The sequence below is a fragment of the Quercus robur genome, chromosome 9 (genome assembly GCF_932294415.1).
Source record: "Quercus robur chromosome 9, dhQueRobu3.1, whole genome shotgun sequence".
NCBI lineage: Eukaryota > Viridiplantae > Streptophyta > Magnoliopsida > Fagales > Fagaceae > Quercus > Quercus robur.
Window position 1 is genome coordinate 6,860,994 of NC_065542.1, and position 27,576 is coordinate 6,888,569.

Consider the following 27,576-nt stretch of genomic DNA (forward strand, 5'->3'; position numbering starts at 1 on the left):
GAAGAAAAAGGAAACGTATGGAGGATAGAAAGAAAGAAAGAAAAAATACAATTTAGAAATGCTACCACAATATTTTTACAATAAATTTTAAGTAATAGATTGTTATTAGCTAATATTGATGACTAAAAAAAATAATTTTAGTGGTGGGTTTAAATTAGAACTAGTAACAACTTTTCACATAAGATTTTGATATGATTCTTGTGAAAATATTGCGAAAAATGTTGTGAATATAACACTTTTTATATAAAAAATATAATTGTTGAGAATGAATATTTGAAGATTAAATGATGATAAAAAAATAATAAAGAATAAATAAAAAATAATATTTAAATGAGATAGAAAATCTATTAAAAAATATATTAAAAAAAAATGATAATTAACGAGAAGAATATACACGGATGATCATCCAACCATGCAAAAATCTGTAAAGACTACTGGTGTTACTCTTATCATATTATTTTAACCGTGCCTTTGACTTTTTTGTACCTTAAATTCCAACTTCACAGCTCACAAGACAACTCAAACTCGCAAATTATTTCCATATCCTCCTAAAACTCCGTGCTGATCCCCAATTCTGTGTTCTGATTCTCTCTCTCTCCCAGACCCAAAACAACAACGCTCAGAAAAACCTCAATGGGTTTCGATGGAGACGAGGAAACAGCTCCCCAGAATCCAAAATACCTCAAATCCAAGTTCAGGTACAACTCACCCTTTGTTCAAGTCAGCCTCATAGGCTTAGTATGTTTCTGTTGTCCTGGCATGTTCAACGCTCTGTCAGGCATGGGTGGTGGTGGCCAAGTCGACCACACAGCCGCAAACAACGCCAACACCGCACTCTACACCACCTTCGCTGTCTTCGGAGTCCTCGGTGGTGGTATCTACAACATCCTCGGACCCCATCTCACCCTTGCCGCAGGTTGCTCCACCTATATCCTCTACGCTGGCTCTTTCCTCTATTACAACCATCACAAACACCAAGCTTTCGCCATTGTTGCTGGAGCTCTGTTGGGTGTTGGAGCTGGTCTTTTGTGGGCTGGTCAAGGCGCTATCATGACGTCTTACCCTCCTGCTCATCGTAAAGGGATTTATATCTCACTCTTTTGGAGTATTTTCAACATGGGTGGTGTTATTGGTGGACTCATTCCTTTTATCACGAACTATAATCGTAGCGAAGCTTCTTCGGTTAATGATGGAACTTATATTGGTTTCATGGTGTTTATGGCAGCTGGGACTGCTCTCTCTTTTGCTATTTTGCCCCCCAGTAAGGTTATTCGTGAGGATGGGACTCGGTGTACTCATATTCAGTACTCTAATGTTTCGACTGAGGCAGTTGAGATTGTTAAGTTGTTTCTGAATTGGAAGATGTTGCTTATAGTGCCTGCAGCTTGGTCTAGTAATTTTTTCTATACGTATCAGTTCAATAATGTGAACGCAACGCTGTTTAATTTGAGGACTAGAGGGTTCAACAATGTGTTCTATTGGGGTGCACAGATGTTGGGCTCGGTTGCGATTGGGTACTTGATGGATTTTAGCTTTGAGAGTAGGAGGAAGAGGGGGATTTTTGGGGTTTGTGTGGTTGCTCTACTTGGGACTGCTATTTGGGGTGGTGGGCTTGCTAACCAGCGCAGGTACTCGATCAAAGACCCGCTACCGCAGTTGGATTTTAAGGACTCGGGTCGAGATTTCGCTGGGCCATTCGTCTTGTATTTTAGTTATGGGTTGCTGGATGCCATGTTCCAGAGCATGGTTTATTGGGTGATTGGAGCTTTGGCGGATGATTCTGAAATCCTTAGCAGGTAATGGATATATGGTGGATTAAGGATTTTGTGTATATCATATTGATTATTGGGTTATTGGTTTTTGGTTTAATTTGTAATATGGTGTCCACCCTACTAGTCTCCTGATTTGTGTAGTCCTCCCATCTCACACACAGTTAATTACAAGGAGGAACCATTTGGGGTTGGCCGCGTGGCCCCAAGATGCTGGTTAGGAGTTTTGAATCTAGAATCTCATGGATGTTGTGAGGCTTGAGAATCACTGCATCAATCTCTTGGGGTTTTACTTTTATTGATTATCGGTTTTGGATTAAACAATTTCTATGCATGTTATAATTATAGTTGTTATTTTGCAATAGGAACAGAAGAAAGCATATGGTATGTATAGGCATTGACTATTGAGTTTTAAAAATCTTTGTTCTTGAATTTGCAGGTATGTTGGGTTTTATAAGGGAGTGCAAAGTGCTGGGGCAGCAGCTGCTTGGCAAGTTGATACGCAGAAAGTATCCTACATGTCCCAGCTGATTGTGAATTGGTCGCTTACTACAATAAGTTATCCATTATTGTTGATTCTTGTATTGTTGGCTGTGAAGGATAACCACAAGGATGAAGAGGGAACTGCCAAGGAGGCTGACCCTACTTCAGCCGGCACTGTCCATACATGACACAATACTGATGTGGAGGGATTGAATGTTTTTCTCCCATTGAGTTCTTGTGTTCTGCATTATGGCATCTAAATGTTTTCAAGTTGAAATTTGCATCTGCTGTGTAAATTATTATTGTTACTGTCCTTAATGGAAGTTCATGTCTTGAGCAGAATATTTGTCCCTATCTCTCTACTGCTATCTGTCTATATATAAAATTCAATATTGGAACATGAGTATAATAAGATGAATACCTTGTAAGTTATTAGCATAAGCCCCATCTCAAAAATAATACTTAGGTAGCTTTAGCACATAAAAACCATATGAAAATGAGAATTCTATCCATTTAGATTTATAATAAATCTAATGACACATCTTTTTAACCCATTGTGATTGGTAAATTACAAAAGTAATGTTAGTGATGGGTTGTTAAAGGGATATTACTCTAATCAAAATTTACTACACAACAAGTTGTGAGAAAAGGTTGTGAAAAATTGTGTCAATGTGCACTTTTTTTGTGCTTAGATTAATACAAAAAATTCTTGTCATAGGCTTTTCAAGGTCAACATGAACGATCTTTTATATTATAATGTAGAAGAGATAAAATTCCATCTATCCAGGTAAACCCTGCAGGTTATAGAATACTCTGAACTATTTGGCTTATAATAAGTGATGCAATCACTGTAATAGATGGAACAGATTGTTCTTTTTAGTCGTCACTTGGATGGACGTAGTGTCTGGGAGAATATACTGAAACAATATCCTATATACTTTAGAAATGCCAGGCTAACCACCACCAAGCCAAGTCCTATATTATTAACTTTGACTTGGGGTTGACTCCATTCATATATGTTTTGCCTATACTATAGAGATTTACACAGATGGTTTTGTTTGTGACCTGATCGGAAATGATCTTGAAGTCAACTCTCAGTGAAGGATCTTTTATGAATTTTGATATATTGGAAAGGGAGTACTTCTTGCTCAATTTCATAAATTTAAAATTTAAAAGTAATCAAAGTTCTCTGATCATTTTTCTATTTCTATTGAATCATATTGTCGTTGGGAATTGTCACCTTGGGTGCTAAAGAGAATTGTACAGAATACGAACATCTATGTTTGAAACATTCGAATTTAAGGCACTTTTTGAAATTGAGTTATCAGGTTTCCTATGGGGCAGTACAGATGGTAGGGTACATAAATTAAGAGAACCTGTAATAGGGAACTTTATAAAGCATTCCTTTTCCTGAAGTTAACTTGATAGACATACAAGGAATTTTAGTTCATCAACTTCCTTGAACTTTCTTATGTTTAGATTGAGGCAGCAGGATAGTTGTTTGAGCAATATATTCTCTGTGTTAGAGTTTTTGAAGGCAACCTTAAGAGGTTTCAGTTGGGTTTAATTAGGGGCAAAGATGCTGATTGAATTGTCTAATAAGTTACCATAGACAAAATCCTAAGCAGCTAACTAATGCTAGTGGTGTGAGTGGCATTGTGAAATTCTGCAATTCGAAGCTCTGGCAACTATGATCAGGTATAGTTCCTCATATGTTTATTTTACTTGCATGGAGTCCTTTAGATTTCCTATCTGACATGTTTGGATGTGAAGGAGTAGGATCAAAGTGGTTTTTTGGACTTTGTATATGGCTGATTTCAAGTCATATATTTCTAAAGAACAGGAGGAAAGCTTCCTGCTCCACCTTTAAGTTTTTGTAGCTTTGCGGACTTAGTTGTTCAAGTAACTTTCTACTCCAGGTTCTGTGTGCTGCTCTGTTCTAGTTATGGCTTTGATTAATTTACAAGCTGGAGACATTGAGAATAATTCTTTGTGACAGTAAAACAAGTGTAGAAGACTAGATCATGACCAAAAGCATTTGAAACTCTTGGTTTATACACCAAAAGCTCAGTAGCAACTTAGGAACTTTTGTTTCACAGCTCTTACAAGTGAAATATGGACCCCATATAATGATGCCTTAGTAAAGAGTGACTTCCTTATAAAAGAAAATCTTAAGAAATAAGTTAAAGGCAGCCCCCTTGGATCAATAAAATTAGCAGAAGATGTCTCTATTCATAGAAAAAAGTGAAAAACAGAATGTTATATACAGAACCTAAATATGGAAAGGAAAAAATTCCTCAGTTTCCTTCTTGTTATTTGCAGAAAATACAGCTCTCACCAAACTGTTCAAAACCGGTGGGCTGTAGTTGTAAACTTGAAGATAAAGGTCATAACAAAATATTTGTTCTGATAACTAAAATATGTGTCAAAGATGTGCCATGGAACCTATATGTTTTTATATTGAGGATGAAAATACATGTTAGTGTGTCACATCTTTTTGATGCGTGCTTTATAGAGCTTAGCCATTAGCTGACAGCATACAGCATACTATGCAAGGACGGGTTCTTTTATAAAATAAATTTATCAATTCTAGGATCTGACTGAAAGGGAAAAGAGTGCCTTATACTGCTTAACTGTGATAGGCTATGCACAGTACTTATGACATCTGCACTAAATTTTTTGATGTTAGAACTTTGAGCTGCGAATCCTTCTTTAGAGACAGAAATCCCCATGTTAATAGCAGATCTAATTCCAGCATCGAATAGATCAGCTTAATTATATAGCAACCCATATTTGTAAAATGATGCAACAAGACATGGGTTTTAGTCCATAAAATTGCGTTGGTAGGCAAATCCTTAACATATTAATCTACAACTGTGTACGAAAGTTGCCGAGGCCTAAGGTCAATGTCTAATGGAGCATAGAGCATACGTGCTAAGTGCCCCTAGGCAGAAGTAACAAGTTCTAATAAGAATTGACCTTAATAGCATCCACTCATATTTTACACTAACAAAACTATATGGCATTTCAGAAAGTAACACGACAATCTCTCATTACCCCTTAACTCTCTTGTTAAAAACTAACGTTCAACTCCACACAACATCCATGGTAATTGTTTTCGAGGAGAATGTTATGAGATTCCCCTCAAGATATTAATGAAAATTGTAGCTGTAAAATATGAATCAGTAAGAAATTCTAACTTGCAAATTTCTGTCTCAATTTTATATTTAAACCCTCCATCATAATCATAAAGATAACGAGTTAAGTGTCTATTGTGCCAAATATGTGTTTTTGCAGGGAAGGAATAATGGCAAATCATCCTAATCTTCTTTTGCATAGGATATATATTTTTTATAAAACATAAAAACTGCTACATGACATAAATAAAAAAAATGAATTTTCAGTTGGTCCAGGTCATTTTAAATTTAGTCCCAACAAACCAGCTCAAATCAATCATTGTGATACTTCTCTTGCACATAATGGTTTTTGATGGATACAGTAACTCTAAAATGCCATCATACAGTGGCAAGAGGTGCATCACTCTTATTATTAGCATCTGGTTTTTGGACATTGGCCTCAGCTTGCCCCTCTACTGGCTTTTTGGTCTCATCACCAGCCTTAACCTTCTTTTCCTCTGAGTTGTTAGCAGCAGGGACTTCAACTTTGCCCTCAGTTGTCTTGGCAGTCTCTTTACCTGCCTCCACGGAAACTGGTACTGCTTCATCAGTCTTTGGTTCAGAGGCCTTCTCCTTTGTTTCTTCTTCCTTTGGGTTAGAGAGGTCTACCAATGGTGCTTCTTTCTGACTCTCACCTCCATTTTGGCTCTCCTGCAATCACATATCAGCAAAAGAAAAAAAAAAAAAAAAAAAATCCAAGAAACAATATGTCAACTCATTAAATGATTAAATTCATCATTTTCTAATAACTTAAACTTCTGGGACAATTGGTAATTTATCATGATATCAAAGCATGAAGTCTGTCTCTACCTTATCTCCTATTTAATGAAGGTAGTTTAGGCCCACTCGTGAAAGGAGAGTGTTAGATTAAATGATTAAATTCACCATTTCCTAACGACTTAAATAAGATCAGAATGTAATGCATACTAGTACCTGAGGAATAGCCTCGCCCTCAGCCTTGTTGGCATGGGCAGGATCCTCAGTGGGGATTGACTCCTTGTGGACATCAGAGTGCTTGGGCTTCCCCGCACAGCCCCCCATCTTATGAATGAATAGCTTTGTGGGGAGAGTTGTGAGAGTGGCTGAAACACCAATATAGGATTTTATATGCAAATTGTGATCAAATAAGGATGTTCAATGAGGCTGAGAAGGGCCATAGGAGATGGTGATTTATAATATAGCCGGCAGCTGCAAACATTTAGAGCAGCTGTTAATTTTGGCAAAACCAATGGCATAGCATATTCTGCCTGGCAAATGGGTTTGTGGCTAAATCTTTGGGTGACTTTGTCATATGGACAGCAAACGTTGTTTTGGCGCCTCATGTAGTGTAGTTAGTAGTTACCGTTAACAGTTAGTCGGTTAGTCCTGAATTTCGAGTTGACAGGGTGGTTCTTTTTGGCTTTAGTCACAACTGTTGAGCATATTACTACAAATAAAGTTGTAATGACAGAAGATCAATAACAACTTTTGAAATTCATGGTAAAATCCAAAATCACATTACAATACCACAATTGATAATAAAGTTTAAAGTTTGAGTTCTAAAGAATAAAATACCTATAGAAAAAAATATTTTTAAATTTTTAAATATAAACAAGACGGAGACCCCAAAACCTACCACCGTCACGAATTTGCTTCAGGGAAGGATTTAACCCTCGTCCCCGTCTCATTTGCTATGCAGGTCAAGGTGGGGTGGTTTAATAAACAAAATACTTTTTTTTTTTTTTTTAATGTAAACTAGTATTTATTTTGCATTAACAAAATATCAACAAGAAAAATGTTAACATTACTACTAATTTTATGTATGGCTTACAAATTGATGTCACAAAAAACATGATTAGTGTGACATCAATAACATAAAAAGAAAACATAAGAGTTTACAAACTAGCGTGTCAATGAATGTGATTGATGTCACATAAAACGAAAACATAATTAAGAAATTTCTAGATTGATACATCGACATCATTATAAATAAACTCTCCTGACCAATTAATAAAAGAAAAGACACAAAATCATTATTTTTGAATTATTTGTATGTTTTTTTAAATTAAAAAAAAAACAAGTACTGTTGCTAGATTTCCCATAATTTAACAATGAATATGTCAAATATAATTTGAAATAAAAACTAATTACTGTTTGCAAGGAAAAAAAACAAACTTAACTTAACAATACAAGTAATTTAAATAACAAATCCCAAAATTAACAAACATGTTTTAAAGGTAACAAAAAGTTTAAAACAACACACACCACGCACACAGACACTTGAATTCACATTTATCTAAATCCTTATCCTTATTCATAAAGAGACTAAGAAGAAAAATAGAGAAGTGAGATTCTATTATGTTTAGCTTCAAGAGGAGACTGAATAAGAGATGATAAACTTATAAATAAATAAATAAAAATTCTCAAGAGATAAAGAAGATCTTGACTCTTGAGTTTAGGCTTATCTTATTCCATTAAATAGATAATTGGCCAACTAAACGGTTAGGAGTAAAGCCTTTAAAATTTATGGTTAAGAATTAAGATCTAACCTAAGTATCATTCCCACTAAAAAATTAGGGTATCGTAGAATGACCCACAATACGGAAAATGATAGGACCATCACTTATTAGTAGCTACATGGACCCCTTCCTTTTTGTTGTTGCCAGCGCTTTCCCGGGCTAAGTCGGAATTCTTTATTAGAAAATAAGGGCTGACAAAGCCCGAAGGTTGCTATCCCAATAGGCCATCGGGCAGAACGAGGAGAGAGCCCGACAATCATACCACCGCGGTCGAAAAAGCATGTTCCTTTCAGATAACACGCATCGTAGGCCATCCTCGGCCTTCTTTGTTTTCGATGAAAAACAAATAAAATCTCGATCTCTGAAAGCGTTTTCCTTCTCCCACCGCATCTCCCTCCCTTCGACAAGCCTTTCCTTTAATGGTTGGGAGAGTTATTACACAACTTGGACCATGGTGCGTAGTGAGTGGTAGAGAAAAAAAAATAGTGGGTCCAGACTTCTACTACTCACAACTCACCACTGGCAAGTTGTGACAAAGGTTGTACAATAAGAGATGTTGTAAGCACCAAAATTTTCTACAGAAAAAAGTTCCTTTGATTTTGTATAGATTAGTACTGGTCCGAAACAAAGATTTTTCAAAATATGCTAAAATGGCCAAAATGAGCTGGTACACCCTAGTATCTTGGCTAGTACGAATCAGCTCCATTTCTGTATTGGTTTAGGTACCGGTAGTGCAAATTCCAGCGTTACCAATTGGTACAGTACGGTACTAAATCAATTTCCTTGAGTATTAACATTACCTTATGCAAAAATTATTGTTTATTTTAGAATAAGGACTTCCTTTTTCTATTTTCGCTAACAATTTTTCAAAAAACGCACATTTGATTATCTATTCTATACTATATTTTATTAAAATATCAAATTTGAAATTTCTTAATTTTTAAGCGTTTCTCTCAATTCACACAAACACAATAATCATCAGTCATTATCTTCCCTCCCTCTGAGAGAAATGCAAAGAAATAATTTTTTTAATAAGCTACATTAATTTGTATATTTTGCACAAAAATTGTAGCTAAATCTCATTTTGCATAAAATTTTGCAAAAGACATTAGCTATATTTTAGACTTTATGCTATTTTATATGAGTTGATGTGAATACTCTTAAAAAAACATAAATTATATTTGGATGGAAAGTGAAAGAGAAGAGGTAAGACCTTTTATATTACTTACCTTATTGATTCTGCCTCTAATTATATATCTTTTTTGTTTGGTTGTGTGTCACTAAAGAGTTTATTACATGCAGATGTTTTGTTGTTGGTTGTTTCAAGGAAACCAAAACCTCTAATTTAGTAAAATGGACTACTTCAAATGAGTTCACATCTTCAAAGTTCAAAGATAAATGGTTCTAAGTAATAAGATTTTACAACTTACTATATTATTTAATATCAAGCCATATAAATAAATAGATGGTTTTACAAAATAAACATAAGATTCCAATGAAACTCAATCTTTATCTACTATAAATCTACAATTAGATAAGATATCTAACAATTTATCTCATTTTTATCTATTTAGCAAATTCCTAATAACAAAAATACAAATTTAAAATAACATGCCCATTTGAGCTAACATATACGGACTAGGAATAATCCTAGTCCAATAACAAATAGTGGGCTTATTCATTAAAGAGCCCATTTGGATATGTTCATAAACCCTTAACATTAACACGCACTTTAGTCTAAACCTTATTTTTTAAACCTTTCTAGCTCATGGTGGAATTTTAAATAGATACAATATGAGGAATTTTAAATAGATACAATATGAAAAAGGGAAAATTATTGAATACTTTGGGAGTACCATAAATGTGTACTCTTCCCTCTCACATAAATTATGAGTCCCACTATAAATTTAATTAGTAAGACCCACAGTTATTTATGTGAGAGGGGGAGTATACATTTATAGTACTCTGAGAGTACTCAATAATTACTCTGTGAAAAGGGTTGTAGAGTACTTAATAATTACCCTATGAAAAATGGTTGTAGCAAATCTTGCATAGTGTGTGTGTGAGAGAGAGAGAGAGAGAGGGATGAGAAACACTAAAGTGGTTAACAAAAAATTTCTTTAAATTGGCACTGAATAGGTGCCATTCTAACATATTGCCACATCCACTACTATGCAGGATCTGTTGCAACTAAGGTTGCAGCAAATCCTTGCCCCTACGAAAATGTTGCCATTGTAGTATAATTAGTGTCCAAGCCTTTCTCTAAAAAAATATAGCCTTGATCCAACACATTAAATATTAAAATGTGGCCAAGAACACAACAAAAGAAGTGAACACGTGTCATGTTTTTATTGGTGGAGTATATAGTAGAGCAAAAATAAGATAGAAGATTCGGACTCATTCTAGAGAGCTGAATGTTTTATGATTTTAATCTTAAAAAAAAAAAAAAAGTAATTAAGGACAATGAACGAGTAGATACAAATTTAATAGGTGTAAACCCAAACTTATTCCAAAAGGAGTACCAACTCACAACTTATTAAGAATAAAATATCAACTCAGTGTGTGAATATCATATATTATTTAGGTGAGGTGATGAGTATTATAAGCTATTTAGGTTGATGGACAAAATGTTAGCAATGGTTTTGTATTTTTTTTTTAGTACTATTTTGGAAATGAATATTCCATATGGAACTTTTAACGCAATTTAATAAGAAGAACATTAGAGGATGTAATGTCAATGTCCATCTCATGAAAAGTGCAATGTCCGTCTCATGAAAGTGTATGACAAGTGTCATTCGTAATTATATCAAACATTGGGTATGATTATCTTTGGTGCAGATAACTGATGCCTTAAGCTTTTTACCAATGAACATTTTTAAAAAGTTTTGATCCTATTTTTATGAAAAATATAAAAAATTTTCAAAAAAATTAGATATTTATTTTTCTTTTTTTATAAAAAAAGTTACTAAAAATATTTGCAAAACCAATATCCTAACTCCTAAGGCATCTGTTATTTGAAAATTTGCTTTTCATCTCTAAACATTAATATATATATATATATATATTTTTATCTTTAAATTTTGTAATTTGTTTTTTTTTTTTTTTTTTGATAGCTTAGAGATAAAAATAGGGATGAAAAAAAGAACATTTTTCAATAATTTAGGAACTAATTTTTATTTTTATTTTTTTAAGTTGAAGGATGAAAGTTGTTAAGGCCCATTTTGGCAAGATGAAAAAGCCCCATGACAAGAAAAAGTACAACAATATGAAAAGGGGTAAAGAAAGAAGAATTAGCAAAGTAAGGATTAGCAAAATAAGAGAAGAGACCATTAAGTCAGAATGACAAGAATAATGGTCTATAGGCCTACAAAATAGTAAAAAGGCCCAAAAAAAGCAAATGGGCCCAAGGAAGCCCCATAGAAAGAAGTAGTAAGCTCATTGGAATCATAAAAAGTAGAAAGTAAGCAAAAATAGGTTGGAGGAGCCCAAAGAAAAGAATTAGTAAATGAGATTGGTTCAAAGGCCAACAAATCCAAAAAGTAAAGGATATGGTAATTGGACCGAGGAAACCCGAAAGATTTAGCGAAAACTCATGAGAATGTGAGAATGAGATGGGCCAAGGATGCGCCAAGGAATGAAATAGGCAGAGGATGCTTAAAGGAATGAAACGGACCAAGGATGCCCAAAGGAATAGAATGAGCCAAGGAAGCTCAAGATGACATGAGAACTGACCTAGCAGAAATACTGGGTAACATAAATTGAGGGAAGGAATAATACATGGCAAGCCCAAAAGAAGCCCAACAAATTCAAGTTAAACGATATCATGGCAGGAATAATGCAGTGGCATGGCAGGAGTACTAGTCAGCCCACGAACCAAGGGTGAAAAGAGATAAGGACCAAATTGAAAGAAGCAAAGGCTCACATCCAAGCAATACCCAACCTAAAGAAGAAATGAGATGCGAAGAATGAAGACCCAATGACTCACCCACGCCATAAAAGGTTAAACAAGCAGCAGAACACGCAGCAATACCAGAAAAATCCACAAGCAATAGCAAACGCGTGAACACCAAATAAGCAATGGACTCATATGAGATTGGAGCACGCATAAGACCCAAGCACTACCGACTTATACCCAGCCAATACATGGGAGGTGGGTCATGGGTTAGAGTTAAAAGAAGGTGTGGTCTAGCGGTGGGGAGAAGGGGGAAGCCTATTCTAGGGTTCTCGCTTAAGCTCTTTTGGGGGGAAATATCCTACTGGGATGACATATCACCCAAAAGAGGCAAAGATGAGCTGGAATCACTAGGTACATGCTATAAGAGTTAGTAAGAGAGAATACCCAACCTTTATCTGGATGGGAATGCCACGGAAAGCAAGAAAATAAAACAAAACTCCCTTTGTCTGGGAATGGAATGTGGCACAATCAGTACAGGGTAGTGGTGGTAGCTGGGCAGCCAGTAAACCAGTGGGTGGTCTGGGAAGGACACCTACAACAGGCCAAAAGTATCTGAGGGGTAAAATGGTAAATCTTATCATGGCAGACAGTATAAAAAGGCCTTAGCTGTGCACAATAAACAACAATAAGGAGGAACAATAGGAAACATTGAAAAGAGAGAGAAATAGAAAACAAGGAAAATAGAGAAGATAAAAATAAAAAAAAATAAAATAAGAGAGTAGAAAGTGAAGTGAGAAAACAAGAGTGTGAGAAGTGATAAAGCATGTACTAATAGGCTACTCACTTCTCTCCCTCCTAATAGCCTACTCTCTAACAATTTGAGAATTTGATATTAAACCACTTAGGTCCATTTTTCAAAGTAAGTAATTTCTATAGCAGAATCCCCCTGTGAGATTACCCACATTGGAGATTGGTTCCCTTCTTAGACTTAAATCTATCAAGGAATCAAGTTTGGCAAACTAATCACCTTCCTTCTTTTATTGTGATTGTTAAAGTGCTAATGTTATCTTTCTTGTTGCTAATCCATTCTTGTCATATTTATATTATTGTATTTTCCTGTTGCAAGATTGTTTAAACTTTATATTTGGTCAATAACAAGTACTTTAGTTAGAATGTTTTAACTATCCTACTGTGTTATGTTTTTCCTGTCATAACATTTTCTATGACAGTATTTCCTGCCATGGGCACGTGACAAAGATCCCTACCAAGGCTCCTAGCTTGTGCACAAGTTGGCATATGGTGAGTTTCAATTGAGCCAGTCCTGACTCTCCTACCCCAGAATCATTGGGTCATAGTATGACAAGAATAGTCTAGCCCAAAATACAAAAAAGGCTTACCTCAAAAGTAAAACATTTTTAATAGTTTAAGAATAAAAAGTGAACTTTGAATAGTTTAGAGATGATAAATAAAAACTTGTTAAAGTTTAAGGAAAAAAAAAAAAAACTTTTTTTTACAAAACCAAAAACAAACATTTATTTTAAGAACTAAAATATTATTTTATTTTTATATATATATATATAAAAAAATAAAAAAAAAAACTCAAAACTCCAGGCTCCAGTCATAAAAAAACAAATTATACAACGGCTAACAAAAAAAGGCATTGGGATTGACGTCCTCAAAATTTACAAACGGACCCCACCGCCCACCATTCTTTAAAATTATAATCATATTCATATTACCTTTTCCCTCTTTTTAACAGTTTTAGGCCAACAACCTAACGACCTCTTCCTCTAGAACTCTCTTTTTCTCACTTTCTCTTCTCTTTCCTCTCTTTAAAAATCAAAATTCCTTTCTTTCCTATATTCTTTCCCCAAACCCAAAGAAAAACAAAAGCTCCCAATTCCTTCAATTAGGGTTCACCAATCAATCAATCAAATTTCCCAATTCCCTCAAAACCCTAAATAACCTTCTGGTCTTTCTCTGTCTCAGGCGAGCCCTCCATAGCTCGCCAAAACATGCCTCAATTCACCAAACCCACATTCTCTCTCCTCCTCATCATCATCGCCGTCGTCTTCACCGTCAGCTCCATCACCACCGTCCGATCCGAATACGATTCCTCCATCATCCGATTACCCTCCGAACAAGCCGCCGCAGCCGCCGACGACGACGATCTCTGCACCACCAACGGACCTGGACCCGGACCCGCATCCTGCCCCGTCAAGTGTTTCCGGGCCGACCCGGTATGCGGCGTCGACGGCGTGACTTACTGGTGTGGCTGCGCCGACGCGCTTTGCGCCGGTGTCAAGGTCGCCAAGTTGGGGTTCTGCGAGGTCGGTAATGGTGGTCCCGGCCCTCTCTCCGGCCAGGCTCTTCTTCTCGTTCATATCGTCTGGCTCATCGTGCTCGGGTTCTCTGTGCTTTTCGGACTTTTCTGATAGCTTAATTGATTGATTGGTGAGCCTTTTTTTTTTTCTAGATGAATTGAGAATTTATGTGTAGAGATTGATGGACAGATTGTTCTTGTATGTAATGTTAGAGGCAAATATATACGGCTCTTCGTTTTTTATTTGTTCTCCTATTCTTTTTGTTGAATATATAAACAAAGCTCTCATTCTTTGTCATAATTGTCACGGTTTTGAATATGAGTAATTCAGATTATTAGAATGGTTTTATCTTGAAATGGGTCCGACCCCGTTAAAAGTGGGAGCTTTGTGCCTTGGGTACGACATTTTATTATGAAATTGATACAAAAATATCAATAAGCTTGATAATTGATGAACCTTTGGGTTGATTTTGGCTGTAATTTGAGATATATGTGAAAATTATGTGCATAAAGATTATTAGTGTGTTTTATCATGAAATGGGTCAAATATAAATTGGGGGTAAAGCTGACCCCGTTAAAGTGGGAGCTTTGTGAATTGGGTACGACATTTTGTTATGAAATGGGTACAAACATATCTTTAAGCTTGATTATTGATGAACTTCTGAATTGGGTTTTGGCTGTTAGTTGAGATTTAAGGTGAAAATAATGCTCGTAAAGATTAGAATCTTGTCTCAATTATATACAAGGTACTGTGCAGATAACCCATACCTGAATTTAGTTGTTATCAGCTTATCATATAAGCTGTATTTGAATCCCCGTTCTCTTTATGAAGGGGAGCAGGCAATGTCACTAAGCTACAAGGCTCTTGTTCCATATAAGTTGAAATAGGTTGTCTCGATTTACTCATGAGGCTAATCATCCTCTAGCTGGGAAAGGAATATGACGAGGACAAAACAACAAGCCATCATGTTTAGCTTGTTGAAATAGGTTGTCTTGATGGGGAAAGAAAACCTGGAATACTCTTTTAGTTTACTTTTGTTTTGGATCTTAGATGCTCGTGTTAATTTTGGCTCCATCTTGTTGGGAATGTCTTCTCATTGCTGCTTTTTTTGCTCTCACTTGGGAACAAAAATGGCCCTAGTTTTTTATACAAAGCGTGACTTGCACTTGACTGTACATGCATCCCAGTTATGTCACGATTGAAGCTGTGCTCGTACATCAGTACTTTATGTAGAAATTGACATGACTGGTGTATGAGCCTATGAGGTAGACCAGAGGCATTGAATGGGATGATTGAAAGTTTAGCATGTAGCAGAAAGATAGTTGGACAGAAGTAACATGTTAAGAGCGCTTATCTACAATACCTTAGCCTAACTGAATTGTATAGCTATGTCAAATTTTCTCTTAGTCTATGTTTTGTTGCAAGGATATACTGATTGAAAATTGAAGTATGCCTGTGGTTCATTGAAGAACACAATGCAACTTGAAATGCTGTGCATTATAAGCACAAGATATGCAAGGGAACATTAACTTTTTCTCCACAAAACTCTACTTGGAAGTGGTGCACGTTCTGCCACTTCCGTTTATCTGCCGAAGACTCATCAAATATCTTGGAGATAGTTGGATTTGACTTTTTGATGATTTTACTTGTCTACACATTTGTGACGATTTATATTTAGCTAGAGCTTGAATCCATTGTCATTTCCTTTGTGAATTGTGACTTTGGTGCAGTAAATTATACTGTATTTGTTTTTTCCATACAACATTTCAATTAAAGTGGAGATCATGTGAGTCAAGCATATTTACATAGCTCAAAGTTCAGGCGGAGCCGCAGAGGTGTATTGTTTTAGTCTAACAGCCTCATCTAAGCAATTGCCCACTTGTTTGTTAGCCGATTTACACAGTATCTGGTTCAAGCATTGACTTGGTTTTCTTTGACAAATTGCAATTTGAATTAGTCTTTCTTGGGAGGCTGTGATGCTTGGCATGCATCTATATGTTCCAATAGAGCCTGAATCTGATGTTATATTCTCTAATGGGCTTTGATTGGAGTCTGGTAACTGCTCACTGATAGTATATTTTATTATTTTTAGCTAAACGTGTTTTGCTCACTTGAATAACCAACGATGTGTTAGGTGAAGTAAAAGAAGTAAAAACAATTAAACAAATGGTCCGATGTTGTAGGATTTCTATTTAGGGAAATATCTATTACACAGCCTTGGAGGTAATAGGTGTTGGTGGATTAGGATCTTCTAGAAATAGAGGGTAACGTAATCATGGAGTTGAGTTCCGAAAATCTAGTTCATCTATTTTGAATTGTGGATTAGATTTTATTATGACTACCACTAACTTGGTACCTATTTAAAAATTTGATGATGTGGCAATTGAATTTAATTAATTTAAAATTTTAAAAAATGGATAGATTTCTAGGTAAGAACTCTAGTGGATGGCAATGGAGCCTCATGGTAATCTACAAGCCTTTTGTTTGGGGTTCCTGAATTTGAAAATTTTGAATGGATTAATGAAGAATCCCTTTAAATTTTAATACAGTTGAAAAGTTTATCCATGCAAAAGAAAAAATTGGAAAATTGGTTTGGACTTAAGGAGAACATGGTGGACGATCTAGGTTTCATTGATAAGAAAATTTGGGATAGAGTTGATTTTTTTTTTTTTTTTTTTGGTTTTTGGGGGTCAACGCATGTCATTCAATGACCGGCAAGGTTGCGGCTTCGAGTTGAGTCACAGATTGTAGAATCTCGATTTGGCGAAATGCGTTTTTGCATTCAAAGAAACTTAACAAGCCCACTAGATTCCCCGGTAAAAGCTTTTGAAGAATTTCAACAATATCAGAGAATTTTAAGTAAATCCATTTCCAGTGATTTGAATGATATAGAGTGAAGCATTTTTTCTGGTTCTCTTGGATTCATTTTATATGCTTTGTGAAAACAAAGTGGACAGAATCAATTCACTCCTGCTACTAGAGGGAAGCTCTAAGAGTCAGAATCAATATACATAATCATTTGGCAGTAAATGCATGGGCTGACAAAGAGTCAAAAGACACTAATGCTTCTGAAGATCATCCAAGCCAACACAGAATAGCCTGTGGGTTGTAGTACACACAAAGAGCAAGCCTCAATTATACTAATGTATGCAGTAAACTAATAAACCACATAGAATAGCCTTAAAAACAATAACAAGTTGCAAATTTACACATCTTTATTTTGACTAATGTGGATTTTGGGGCTTGGACGTGTAAAATTGAGCAATTTTTCTATTTTGCATTGTTTGATGCAAATGCTCTAATAATGCAAGTTTTATCAGAAACAAAAAATTCTCAAATCTTTTTCTCAAGTTTTGCCGGTATCTAAGAAGAGACATCCTAATTGCCCATTTGACATGGAAATGAGCTCTGCCAGAAGAATTCGCATCCTACAACAATCAATCTAATTTTCAGCTTTCCTCTCTTCAAATCATTTAGAAACTTACGAGTAAAATTAGAGTGACAACCACAAAACTGATAAAACCTAGTGTAGCACAATTTGATTTACTTCCAGAATGAGTTGGCTGGGATAAACTCTATGCTCCTTTATTGGGGCTCTGAAGCGAAAATCCTGGCTTGCTATCGCCCAGATAACCTGTATCAGTTGTTTTAGCAGTTGTGGGGCTCTCATTACCTGTTTCTCCAGAGGCATCGCCCTTTACACCTGCTGCTAATTGAGTGGAAGAGGTATCATGAGACCCAACACTGGAAACATTGCCAATCAGGCTTTTATACATAGTGAGTGCTTGGGCCATCATATTGGCAGGATTGCCAGCTGAACTAGGAAGCAACATTGTTGTGCCCTGTTGAAACATAGGAAAGCACAAAGAAGAGAGAGTTTAGTAAAAACAATTGAGCATCGAAAGATATACTTATGTATTATGATATTAGGTCTGTTATTCACCTCCTTGGCAATATTACCGAAGGCTTGAACATATTGCTCAGCGATTCTCAAACTAGCTGCCTGCAAAACAGACCATAATATTAGTCCCCAATTCTAGTCTTAGTTGTATGCATGGAACTTTATAACTACTATGCACCGCACCATCACTTCTGTTTATGAATCACATCTATGCTGGGCCTTTGGAAGACTAATGCACCCAGAATCAGCCCCTTCAGAGTTTTATTAAACCTTTTATGGATACAAGAAAATGAAATTTTTACCTTAATATTCAGGATTTTAGTGTAGATTGGTAAATTATGCATGCACTTAATGGGCCTTGAAACCACTACCTCACCCTCCACCTAGAACTTATAAGGGGAGAGGGTGCCAATTGATCTAGAGCTCATTAGCAGGAATACATCATTTCTTGCAAGTCCCTTTTTTTTTTTCCCAAGATAAGCCATTTCACATCCTCTCATCATCCAAATGAAGTTAGAATGCCCATGGATTACAACATTCTTTCCAAAAACTACGTATTTTATCCCATCTATTACAACTCTAGGTAGAATGGATGTGGATGCATATTGCCATATTCCCTATGAGGGACAAAATGAAGAATATAAAATTTTCTGTACATGTTTAGACTTTCAAAAAACCTATGCAAGCCCTAACATGAAGGGGTACAAAATTTCAAATATAAGAATGTATAACAACTAGACAATAATGTTTTAATACTTTTCTAATAAAAAAACCACACAGCTGTACCCGTTTTACAGAAGCAGTGAATGCTGCAAGTATAGGCACTTTAAAAATGCAGCACAGAACTTTGGGACCTACTCCAGAGAAAATAAATTCTAATAATATGCCTTGCAAACCACAATGAAAAGCTAGGAAAAGCCAAGTGTGTGAGATATCCCGTTGTAGTACTGTATCATGCAGTCAGCGGCTCAATCAGTACAATGATTGATTGCTTCAACACTTTCAAACATGCAAAATGAAGCATTGTAATCTGAATGGAGAACTAAGTGTGAACCAACTACACCCATATTGTGACTATTGTCAGAAGTAGCCCCCAACAGTGGAAACTAGATTTCAAACAGATTCAAATGGACATTTGGACTCCAAAACATGTAGTAATTCTTCTTTCTCCATACAGAAGAAAATGAAATCAAATAATGTAATTGACATTACTGTATGTGTGCTCAAGAGCATTGAATGACCTCACCTCTATTCCTCCACTTTCCTTTAGGGTCTGTGAGACAGTGGCAAGTCCTTCGGCTGTTGCTTTAGCTTTAGCAAGGATGGCTTCCGCTTCACCTGATGAATAAGTAATGTTGATAAGAAGACTGAAAGATTTCTATGGGAAATGGGAATAATCTACCCTGCTAAAGGAGAATCAACATCAAAATAATCCACAGTATTGCCCCTTCTATATGTGTTAGCTATATAGATTAGTGGATAGGTCACGAAAAAGAGGGCTTCAGCAGAGCACTTCACAAGTTTATAGTGACAAGCCATACAAGAGAACATGGAAGCATTCATCGAGAATTGGTTGAACCAAATAACTACCTTTTACAATGCCATATACAGCTTCACTTGTCCAGGTGTGCGTTCCAATTAATTTAATTAATAAAGTCATTATAGCATAAGATGGTGAAACGACACGGGACACTCCCACATGGTGATTTTTGAAAAAACTACGATATGACAATTAATTAATTAGTTTAAAAAAATATATTTTTAGGCATATTTTATTTTTTTTGATAAGTAAAAGATATATTGATAAAAAAGGGGACACCCTAGTGCACAGGGAGTGTACAAGGGAAAAGAAATCAAATACAAAAATTACAAGAGTCTAGGAAATTAATAAAAGAGGGGAAAGATTTATCTTGCAAAGCAAACAATCAATCCCTTAAAGTTCTAAAAAAGAGAAGCTTGAGGTCAGGAATAGATTTCTCAGTATCTTCAAAACATCTACTATTCCTCTCCCTCCAAAGACACCACAATAAGCAATGAGGAATGATGGACCAAATATAACCATTTCGATGACGACCAAAGCTGCCTTGCCAACACCATAACAGCCCCAGAACAGAGTGCGGCATAACCCAAGAAACTCCAAAAAGGCCCAAAACCATAGATCATAGATCCGAAGCAAAAGGACAATGAAGAAATAGATGGTCAACCGATTCACCATTTCTGTTACACGTAGCACCAATCCAGAATCCACACCTTCCTTTTACGTAAATTATCAATCGTCAAGCATTTCCCTAAAGCAGCAGTCCAAACAAAGAAAGCTACTCTAGAGGGAATCTTTTGCTTCCAAATACTTTTCCAAGGAAACCCAATGGAAGCGGTGCCAGCTAAAATTCTATAATAACCACTAACCAAGAAACCCTTAACTTTGTTAGGAATCCAACACATTTTATCCTCACCTCGCCCCCTTATATGCGAACCATAAATAGATGCCATGAAGTCGGACATAGACTCAAGATCCCGAGCATGCACACTCCTAATGAATCTCACATCCCAAAAGAGGACACCATGAGCGAACATCATAAGCTCAGCCACACTAGCATCCTTATTCCTACAAAATCTGAACAAGTCTGGAAATCTAACAGTAAGAGAAGTCTCTCCACACCACCGGTCTTGCCAAAACTTCACTCTAGATCCATCACCAATATCATACAGAATATGGTGAGAGAAAGAAGGCCATCCCTGACTGATATTTTTCCATAAACCAACACCATAAGGGCCAATCACAGCTCTGGAAAACCAGCCCCCCCACATACAACCATACTTTGTCTCTATCACTTGCCTCCAAAGGGCATCTTCCTCAACCCCAAATCGCCAAAGCCACTTTCCAAGTAAAGCTTCATTGAAAAGTCTAATCTTCCTTATCCCTAAGCCACCCGCAGAAATAGGAGAACAAACAGTAGCCCATTTAACCAAATGGATTTTAGGATCATCTCCAAGACTGCCCCACAAGAAATTCCGCTGGAGCTTCTCAATACGGTTAGCCACACTAGCAGGAATAGGAAATAAAGAAAGAAAATAAGTGGGTAGATTAGATAGGGTGCTTTTGATAAGGGTGACTATACCTCCCTTGGATAAGTATAAACGTTTCCAACCCGCCAATCTCCTCTCCATTTTCTCTAGAATAGGATTCCATATAGACTTATCCTTGAATTTAGCTCCCAAAGGAAGACCTAGATATTTCATAGGGAGAGAGCCCTGCTTGCAGCCAAGAACAACCAAGAAAAGGTCAAAATCATTGACTACCCCAACTGGAACCAATTCTGACTTGCCCAGGTTGATCTTAAGGCCAGACACCGCCTCAAACCAAATAAGAATCATGCGAAGGATCAAAATCTGATCTAAATCAGCCTTACAAAAAAAAAGCGTGTCATCTGCAAAGAGGAGATGAGACACCGCCATGGATCTTCCCTCCAAGTTACCTACACTAAAGCCCGACATGCGACCTTCAAGAACTGCTTTGTCCAACATTCGACCAAGAGCTTCCATCACCAAAACAAACAACAAAGGAGACAACGGATCACCTTGCCTCAAGCCTCTGGTGCTACCAAAAAAACCACAAGGAGAGCCATTGATCAAGATGGAGAAGCGGACAGTAGAAAGACAAAAGCGAATCCATTGTCTCCATTTGGCAGAGAAACCACTTCTTTCTAACATCTGTAGCAGAAAATTCCAGTTTACATGGTCAAAAGCCTTCTCAACATCTAGCTTACAAATCAGCCCCGGCAACCCAGACTTCAATCTACTGTCAAGGCATTCATTAGCAATAAGAACAGGATCAAGGATTTGTCTGTCCCTCACAAAAGCATTCTGAGATGCAGAGATTATATCCCCCATCACCAAGCGGAGACGATTAGCCAAAACTTTAGCAATAATTTTGTAAACCCCCCCAACCAAGCTAATGGGCCGAAAATCTCCAATCTCATTAGCTGAATGTTTTTTAGGAATAAGAGTAACAAAAGTTGTGTTTAAGCTTTTCTCAAACTGACCATTGGCAAAAAAATGATGAAAAACAGCCATGAGATCCAGCTTAACAATCCCCCAGCAAGCTTGGAAAAAAGCCATAGGGAAGCCATCGGGACCAGGGGATTTATCACCATGAAAACTTTGAATAACATCAAAGATTTCTGTCTCTTCAAAAGGTCTCTCTAACCAATCTGCATTCTCCCCAGATATCATTGGAAAAACCAACGAATCCGGAAACGTCCGCTCAACCTGCTGCTCAGAGTACAAATTCATGAAGAAATGAGAAACGTAGTCTGCAATTATACCCTGATCCGACGACAAAGTACCATTAACCATAAGGCTTTCGATGGCATTATTTTTCTTGTTGGAATTAGCCATTCTATGAAAGAATTTGGTATTGGCATCCCCTTCTTTCAAATGCAACACCCTGGACTTTTGTCTCCAACTTGTCTCTTCCATAAAAGTCAGCTTTTCAATATCTGAACGAAGATTAGATTGAGCTAACTTCTCCTCAGCAGATAGACTATGAATCTCCTCTTTAGCATCCAAATCAATCAACTTACTCCAAAGGGCCTGTTTCTTAAAAGTGACATTGCCAAACTCAGTTTCATTCCACTTTTTTAAGTCCGACTTCAATGCAGCCAACTTCTTAGCAAGAATAAAACTAGGGGTACCATGGAACAAATAGGAAGCCCACCACTCCTTCACTTTGTCAACAAAGTTATCCACCCTTAACCACATATTTTCAAAACGGAAGGGAATTCTGCCTCTTCGCTGACACCCACCCTCCAACGAAATAGGAAAATGGTCAGAAAGAACTCTAGGCATCCTTTTTTGGGTGAACTTTAGGCATATTTTATATTTATTTTAGGACTTAAAAATGAGTAATAACCATCAAAATGGTTGAAAACATATTGAAAATGAATTTAAAAGCAATAATAAATAGCAAGGAAGTACATTGATACCCATTGAATGATGTTTAGAGTGCAAATAAACATGTGTGCTGCAATCTTACAGTCAGAAGTTTAATAATTCCTAAACAATGTTGTAATAATAACAATGAGGAGAGAGAGAGAGAGAGAGAGAGAGAGAAGTAAAAACAGTAAATAAAAAGTGTTTAACAATAAAAAGGGAAAAACATAGAAGTAAAACCATAACGTTGAAAAACAAAAGAAAATAAACATAATGCAGGACAGGCTTGGCGAGAACGTACAGGGCCCACAAAAGAGATAATTAAAACTTGAAACGTAAAAAGATAGAGAAAAGGAAACCAAAAATAAAACATTTAGAAAAAAAGATAATTTTCAACTGAGCAAATTCCAGATGATGGTGGTTTCTTCAGAATTCTTAGCTCTCTCTCATAAATGCCATTGGAATTTAAAAAATGTTTTGTCTCAGTAATGAATAGCTTTAATAATCCCACTTGTCTTTTAGAGCAACAGACCATGTAGTGGACATGACTCGAGAGAGTAGATCGGGTGGGCGAAGTGCCGATGAGCTTCGAGAAGCACCAATCTGACTGTTCGAAGCATCAATGAGTCTAGATCAGGTGAGAAAAACCAGATCAAGAGAGGGTATCATTGAGGGTCAGTCTTTTTTGGCCCCATGTTGAGAAAGCGTCGTTACTGTGTTTCTGCCACCAACTCACCTCTATATTTAAAAACTTTTTATTTATTTATTTATTTATTGACACACTATGGACATACAGGCAGCTGTGTCCCCCGGCATGTATGTGTCTGACAAGGACACAACTGTATTTTTTCTGTGTCAGTGCTTCTTAGGTATTCTAAAGTCATGCAAATTTTTTTATTTTAGGATCATGCTAAAAGTATATAACTATATAGATAAGATAAGAAATAGCAGATCCTCTGATAGGGAGATATCAGCACTAACATTCTTAGGATGTTCAAAAAAAAGAAAAAAGAAAAGAAGATATTTGCATATAATTAGTATTAAGTTTATATCAAAATTGATAACGAACCGAGTGCTCTATTGATTTGATCCATCTTTGCAGCTTCTGATTGTAAGATTACAGAAGCCTTCTTTCCATCAGCAATATTGATGTTGGCTTGCCTTTCTCCTGTAAAGGGGCATTAATTTCCAAGAAAGCATCAGGCTACCTACTTTTTTTTTTTTTAATAAGTGCATCAGGCTGCCTACTTGAATAGTGAAAGGTGCTAAGCTCAATCAAATTTACAGATGAATCAAAAAGACCATAAATCATCAGTACACCCTTAAGATTAAGTACATTTATATAACCACATGGAACAACATGGCATATCAAACTGGCTTCATTACCTTCAGATTCAAGAACTTGAGCTCTCTTCTTTCGTTCTGCTTCGGCTTGCATCTCCATAGCTACCCTCACTCCACGAGGAGGAGATATATCCCCTGAAGGAAGATGAGTGAAGCATGTATAAGAGATGATGTGGGAAAAAAATTACAATGACAAGTCGGCTACAAGAACAAAAGCCAAAAGTGACTAACTTATTTCATAACGGAGGCACTGCAGGCCCCAATCTCTTGCAGCCACATTAATAGACTCCTGCAACATGAAGCCATTACAAAAAGCTATTACCCTTTTTTTTCTCTAAATTAATTTATGAAATTGTCAAAAAAATCTTGAAACTGCAGAGAACCCAAATTAAATTCAAGGCTTATTGGTAAACAGATTATAAAGTACTGCAACCTCTAAATACAGTAAGAAGAAAACTGCAGGGAAAAGCAGCCACATTGTTGAACCACTTGTTCTAACTTTTAAATTTTAATCCTATCCCTTGGAATTTAGATGATTTCCTGTTAGTAGCAAAATAGCAGACACATCCTAATAATCTGAATGCAACTCAGAGAGTCACAAAAAGCCAGAATTCAAGTCAAGGCAATGCAATCTGATTTGCTATGCAAATACTAGGCATATACATGGTTGTCAAAATCCAGATCTCAACCTAAATTTTTTTTTGTTATAGGAACCTAGAAGCTCAAAAGGGTGAAATTTGAATTTAAAATCTTTTAGGATGAGGATTCATATTGTATGGATTTCTATGGGATCATGGGAGCTAGTAGGATCACAATCCAACCTATAATTTTGCTGATCCACAATTGACCTTGACTTACTTTTCATATCGGAATATTATAAATGTGAGAGCAAAAGGCCCAAAGAATACTTAAATGTTTTTAAATTAAAAATGGACCTGGAATAAGGAACCCAACTAACCCCCCTCCCCTCCCTCCTCCCCCCCGCCCTAAAGATGGGAGGCAGGAGCTGGGTTGTTAAAACCAAATTCAAACCAGATCATGATAATTGGTTTCATTCAAGTATCAATTAATTAGAACATAAAAACATTGTTTATGCACACAAGCCTATTGCCTATTTTAGACTTGTCCTCACATAACCTTCAACAGCTTAACCTTATTTCTATAACACATATTTATTGATGTAGCCAATTGTGTTTCATTGCAAAAGGTATCAAGTTAGAATGAAATAAACTTACAAAGTATTTACTCCCAAGTCCCAACTCCTACCCCACCCAAGCTCCCAAAGAATATCAGTGTCCAAAAAGAGAAAAAAAAGGGGGTGGGGAGGAAAAGGGAGAATGATAGAAAAAAAATGGTGGAAATGAAAACTTAAGGCCCAGCCTGACTAGTCTGTTAAGGATCTATAGTTGAGCCCAAAATTTTGGAACAAAGACTTGGTTGTTGTTGTATATAAATTATTGCCATTTTTATAAAGTAAAGCCACAAAAACTAGGTATGAGCATGAACTGCATGGAATATTTTCCTTATAGAATCCAAAACGCATTTTTCCTTAGGTTAGGAGTAACAGTAGGGGGTGTACTAGTGTGTGTGTGTGTTTTATTTTTTTGGTGATAAGTAATGTAAATTTTATTCAACTCAGAAAAAAGAGTCACCCAAGCATGCATGATGTATATATATAACTGGGGACCTATACAATCAAGTACAAAAATTACAAGCATCCGTCAAAGCGTCAACCAAGAAAATAGAATGACTTCCTACAATTAACATCCATTATGATAACATTTTAAAGAAGAAATTTTTTAGATTTTCATATTGTGTTTTTCATTCGTATCAATGGTATGCTTTACATGCTTGAATCCACTGAATCATAAGTTTTAATCATAGAAAACTAAAACAGAAAACTGAAACAAGAATGCACATGCCAGACTATTTTCACAAACAAAACTATAAAAACAACTTGAGCCAAACAAACTAACCACAATCTTCTCATTCAATGTGTCTCTTTCCTCAAATGTCTTGTCGAGAGTGATCTTACCAAGCTCACTACGCATTGTTGTTTGCGCGAGCTGAATCACCGCGAATATGGGATTCTCAACACCATAAGAGGCCAGCTTAGGGTCCACAATCTGCACCGAAAAGGCATTTAAACCAAGCAAACCCCTTAACCAACAAATCCAAACAACAACAAACCCAGATAACATTCAACCCAATAGAGCTTAAAACAAGGCAAACAAACCCATTAACCAAAACACGAAAATAACAAAGACCCAGTTGTTAAAATCTCAAGAAGTACCTTGATGTAGAGCACCCCATCAATCAAAATGTTGACATTATCCTTAGTGATAGCAGACTGGTCAGGAATGGGAATGGCCTCTTCCTTCAAGGAATGGACATAGGCAATCCGATCGACTAAAGGAATCAAAAAATGGATACCGGAGGGCAAAGTCTTCACATACTTCCCGAACCTCTCAATCACATACGCCTTCTTCTCCGGCACAATCCGAATCCCCCAATTCACTGGCGGAGTTATCTCATAACTTTCCTCACACAAAATACAAAAAATAAAATAAAATCAACACCCAATTATTAAACAAAAACAAAGAATCCAAACAATTATAGATGAGAGTACCTGGGGCCTTGGTCGCGAACAGTGCGGAGAAAGCGAACTGGGACGGTGGAGGAGGAAGAGAAAGGGGATTGGGGAAATGGGATAGGCTTGGAAGAAGGATTGGAGAGTTGGGTTTGTTTCAGAATCAAAGAAGAGAAAGGTCTGAGAGCATTGGTGGTGGTGGTGTTGTTAATGGCGGATTGGCGAAGGAGTGTAAAAGAAAGGGATCTCAGTGAATTGGCTTTCAACATGTTCATTTTTTTTTTTCTTTTTCTTCAAGTTTCTTGGTTTCTGGGGTTTTGGGGGTTTTGGGTATCACCAGTACTAGTACTGTTTACTAGTAGAAATGGTTGTTATATGAAAGGGTTTTTCTGGAAAAGGAAAAGCCCAGTAAAACCTTTTCCTGGATTTTCTAGTTTTCTACCTTTCAGCTCTCTTTTTACTAGTTTGACAGCAATGTTAAGTAGCTTCTGTCTTAAGCAGTTAAGGCCCGTTTGGTATGTATGTATAAACAACAGTTTTTAATTTTTTTAAAAATACTTGTAGATGAAAAAATATGTGAAAATGCATGTAATATTTAAAAACTAAAAACATGTGTTTAAAATGATGTACCAAACACTCTCTAATTTTTTTTTTTGGGAGCAAA

At 36.4% G+C, this 27,576-nt stretch overlaps 4 protein-coding genes across 4 annotated transcripts; 2 read left to right on the plus strand and 2 right to left on the minus strand.

The window, feature by feature from the left end:
* The first annotated feature begins 503 nt into the window (after positions 1-503).
* LOC126699284 (UNC93-like protein 1) lies at positions 504-2,594 on the plus strand. Its single transcript, XM_050397013.1, has 2 exons — positions 504-1,796; positions 2,209-2,594. The coding sequence occupies exons 1-2, from the start codon at positions 634-636 to the stop codon at positions 2,438-2,440; spliced, it is 1,395 nt and encodes a 464-aa protein (XP_050252970.1). The 5' UTR covers positions 504-633; the 3' UTR covers positions 2,441-2,594.
* Positions 2,595-5,557: 2,963 nt separating this feature from the next.
* Positions 5,558-6,592, minus strand: LOC126700039 (uncharacterized). Its single transcript, XM_050398018.1, has 2 exons — positions 6,362-6,592; positions 5,558-6,079 (listed from the first exon to the last, which is right to left on the minus strand). Exons 1-2 carry the CDS (start codon positions 6,467-6,469, stop codon positions 5,768-5,770), a joined length of 420 nt encoding a protein of 139 aa, XP_050253975.1. The 5' UTR covers positions 6,470-6,592; the 3' UTR covers positions 5,558-5,767.
* A 6,984-nt stretch (positions 6,593-13,576) lies between these two features.
* LOC126699662 (uncharacterized) lies at positions 13,577-14,387 on the plus strand. Its single transcript, XM_050397616.1, has one exon. The coding sequence runs from the start codon at positions 13,837-13,839 to the stop codon at positions 14,254-14,256; it is 420 nt and encodes a 139-aa protein (XP_050253573.1). The 5' UTR covers positions 13,577-13,836; the 3' UTR covers positions 14,257-14,387.
* Positions 14,388-17,340: 2,953 nt separating this feature from the next.
* On the minus strand, positions 17,341-27,328 carry LOC126698742 (uncharacterized). The gene is made up of 9 exons (XM_050396158.1): positions 26,952-27,328; positions 26,616-26,859; positions 26,299-26,448; positions 24,554-24,611; positions 24,365-24,457; positions 24,048-24,146; positions 19,293-19,384; positions 18,089-18,148; positions 17,341-17,987 (listed from the first exon to the last, which is right to left on the minus strand). Exons 1-9 carry the CDS (start codon positions 27,185-27,187, stop codon positions 17,721-17,723), a joined length of 1,299 nt encoding a protein of 432 aa, XP_050252115.1. The 5' UTR covers positions 27,188-27,328; the 3' UTR covers positions 17,341-17,720.
* Between the last annotated feature and the right edge of the window lie 248 nt (positions 27,329-27,576).

Coding starts and splice junctions, on each gene's coding strand:
- LOC126699284 (XM_050397013.1), top strand. CDS start 634: ATGGGTTTCGATGGAGACGAGGAAACAGCTCCCCAGAATCCAAAATAC. Junction 1,797..2,208: donor GATTCTGAAATCCTTAGCAG/GTAATGGATATA, acceptor TTGAATTTGCAG/GTATGTTGGGTTTTATAAGG.
- LOC126700039 (XM_050398018.1), bottom strand. CDS start 6,469: ATGGGGGGCTGTGCGGGGAAGCCCAAGCACTCTGATGTCCACAAGGAG. Junction 6,080..6,361: donor AGGGCGAGGCTATTCCTCAG/GTACTAGTATGC, acceptor ATGTGATTGCAG/GAGAGCCAAAATGGAGGTGA.
- LOC126699662 (XM_050397616.1), top strand. CDS start 13,837: ATGCCTCAATTCACCAAACCCACATTCTCTCTCCTCCTCATCATCATC.
- LOC126698742 (XM_050396158.1), bottom strand. CDS start 27,187: ATGAACATGTTGAAAGCCAATTCACTGAGATCCCTTTCTTTTACACTC. Junction 24,147..24,364: donor TCAAGTTCTTGAATCTGAAG/GTAATGAAGCCA, acceptor GCCCCTTTACAG/GAGAAAGGCAAGCCAACATC. Junction 19,385..24,047: donor TCAAATCAATAGAGCACTCG/GTTCGTTATCAA, acceptor CTTATTCATCAG/GTGAAGCGGAAGCCATCCTT.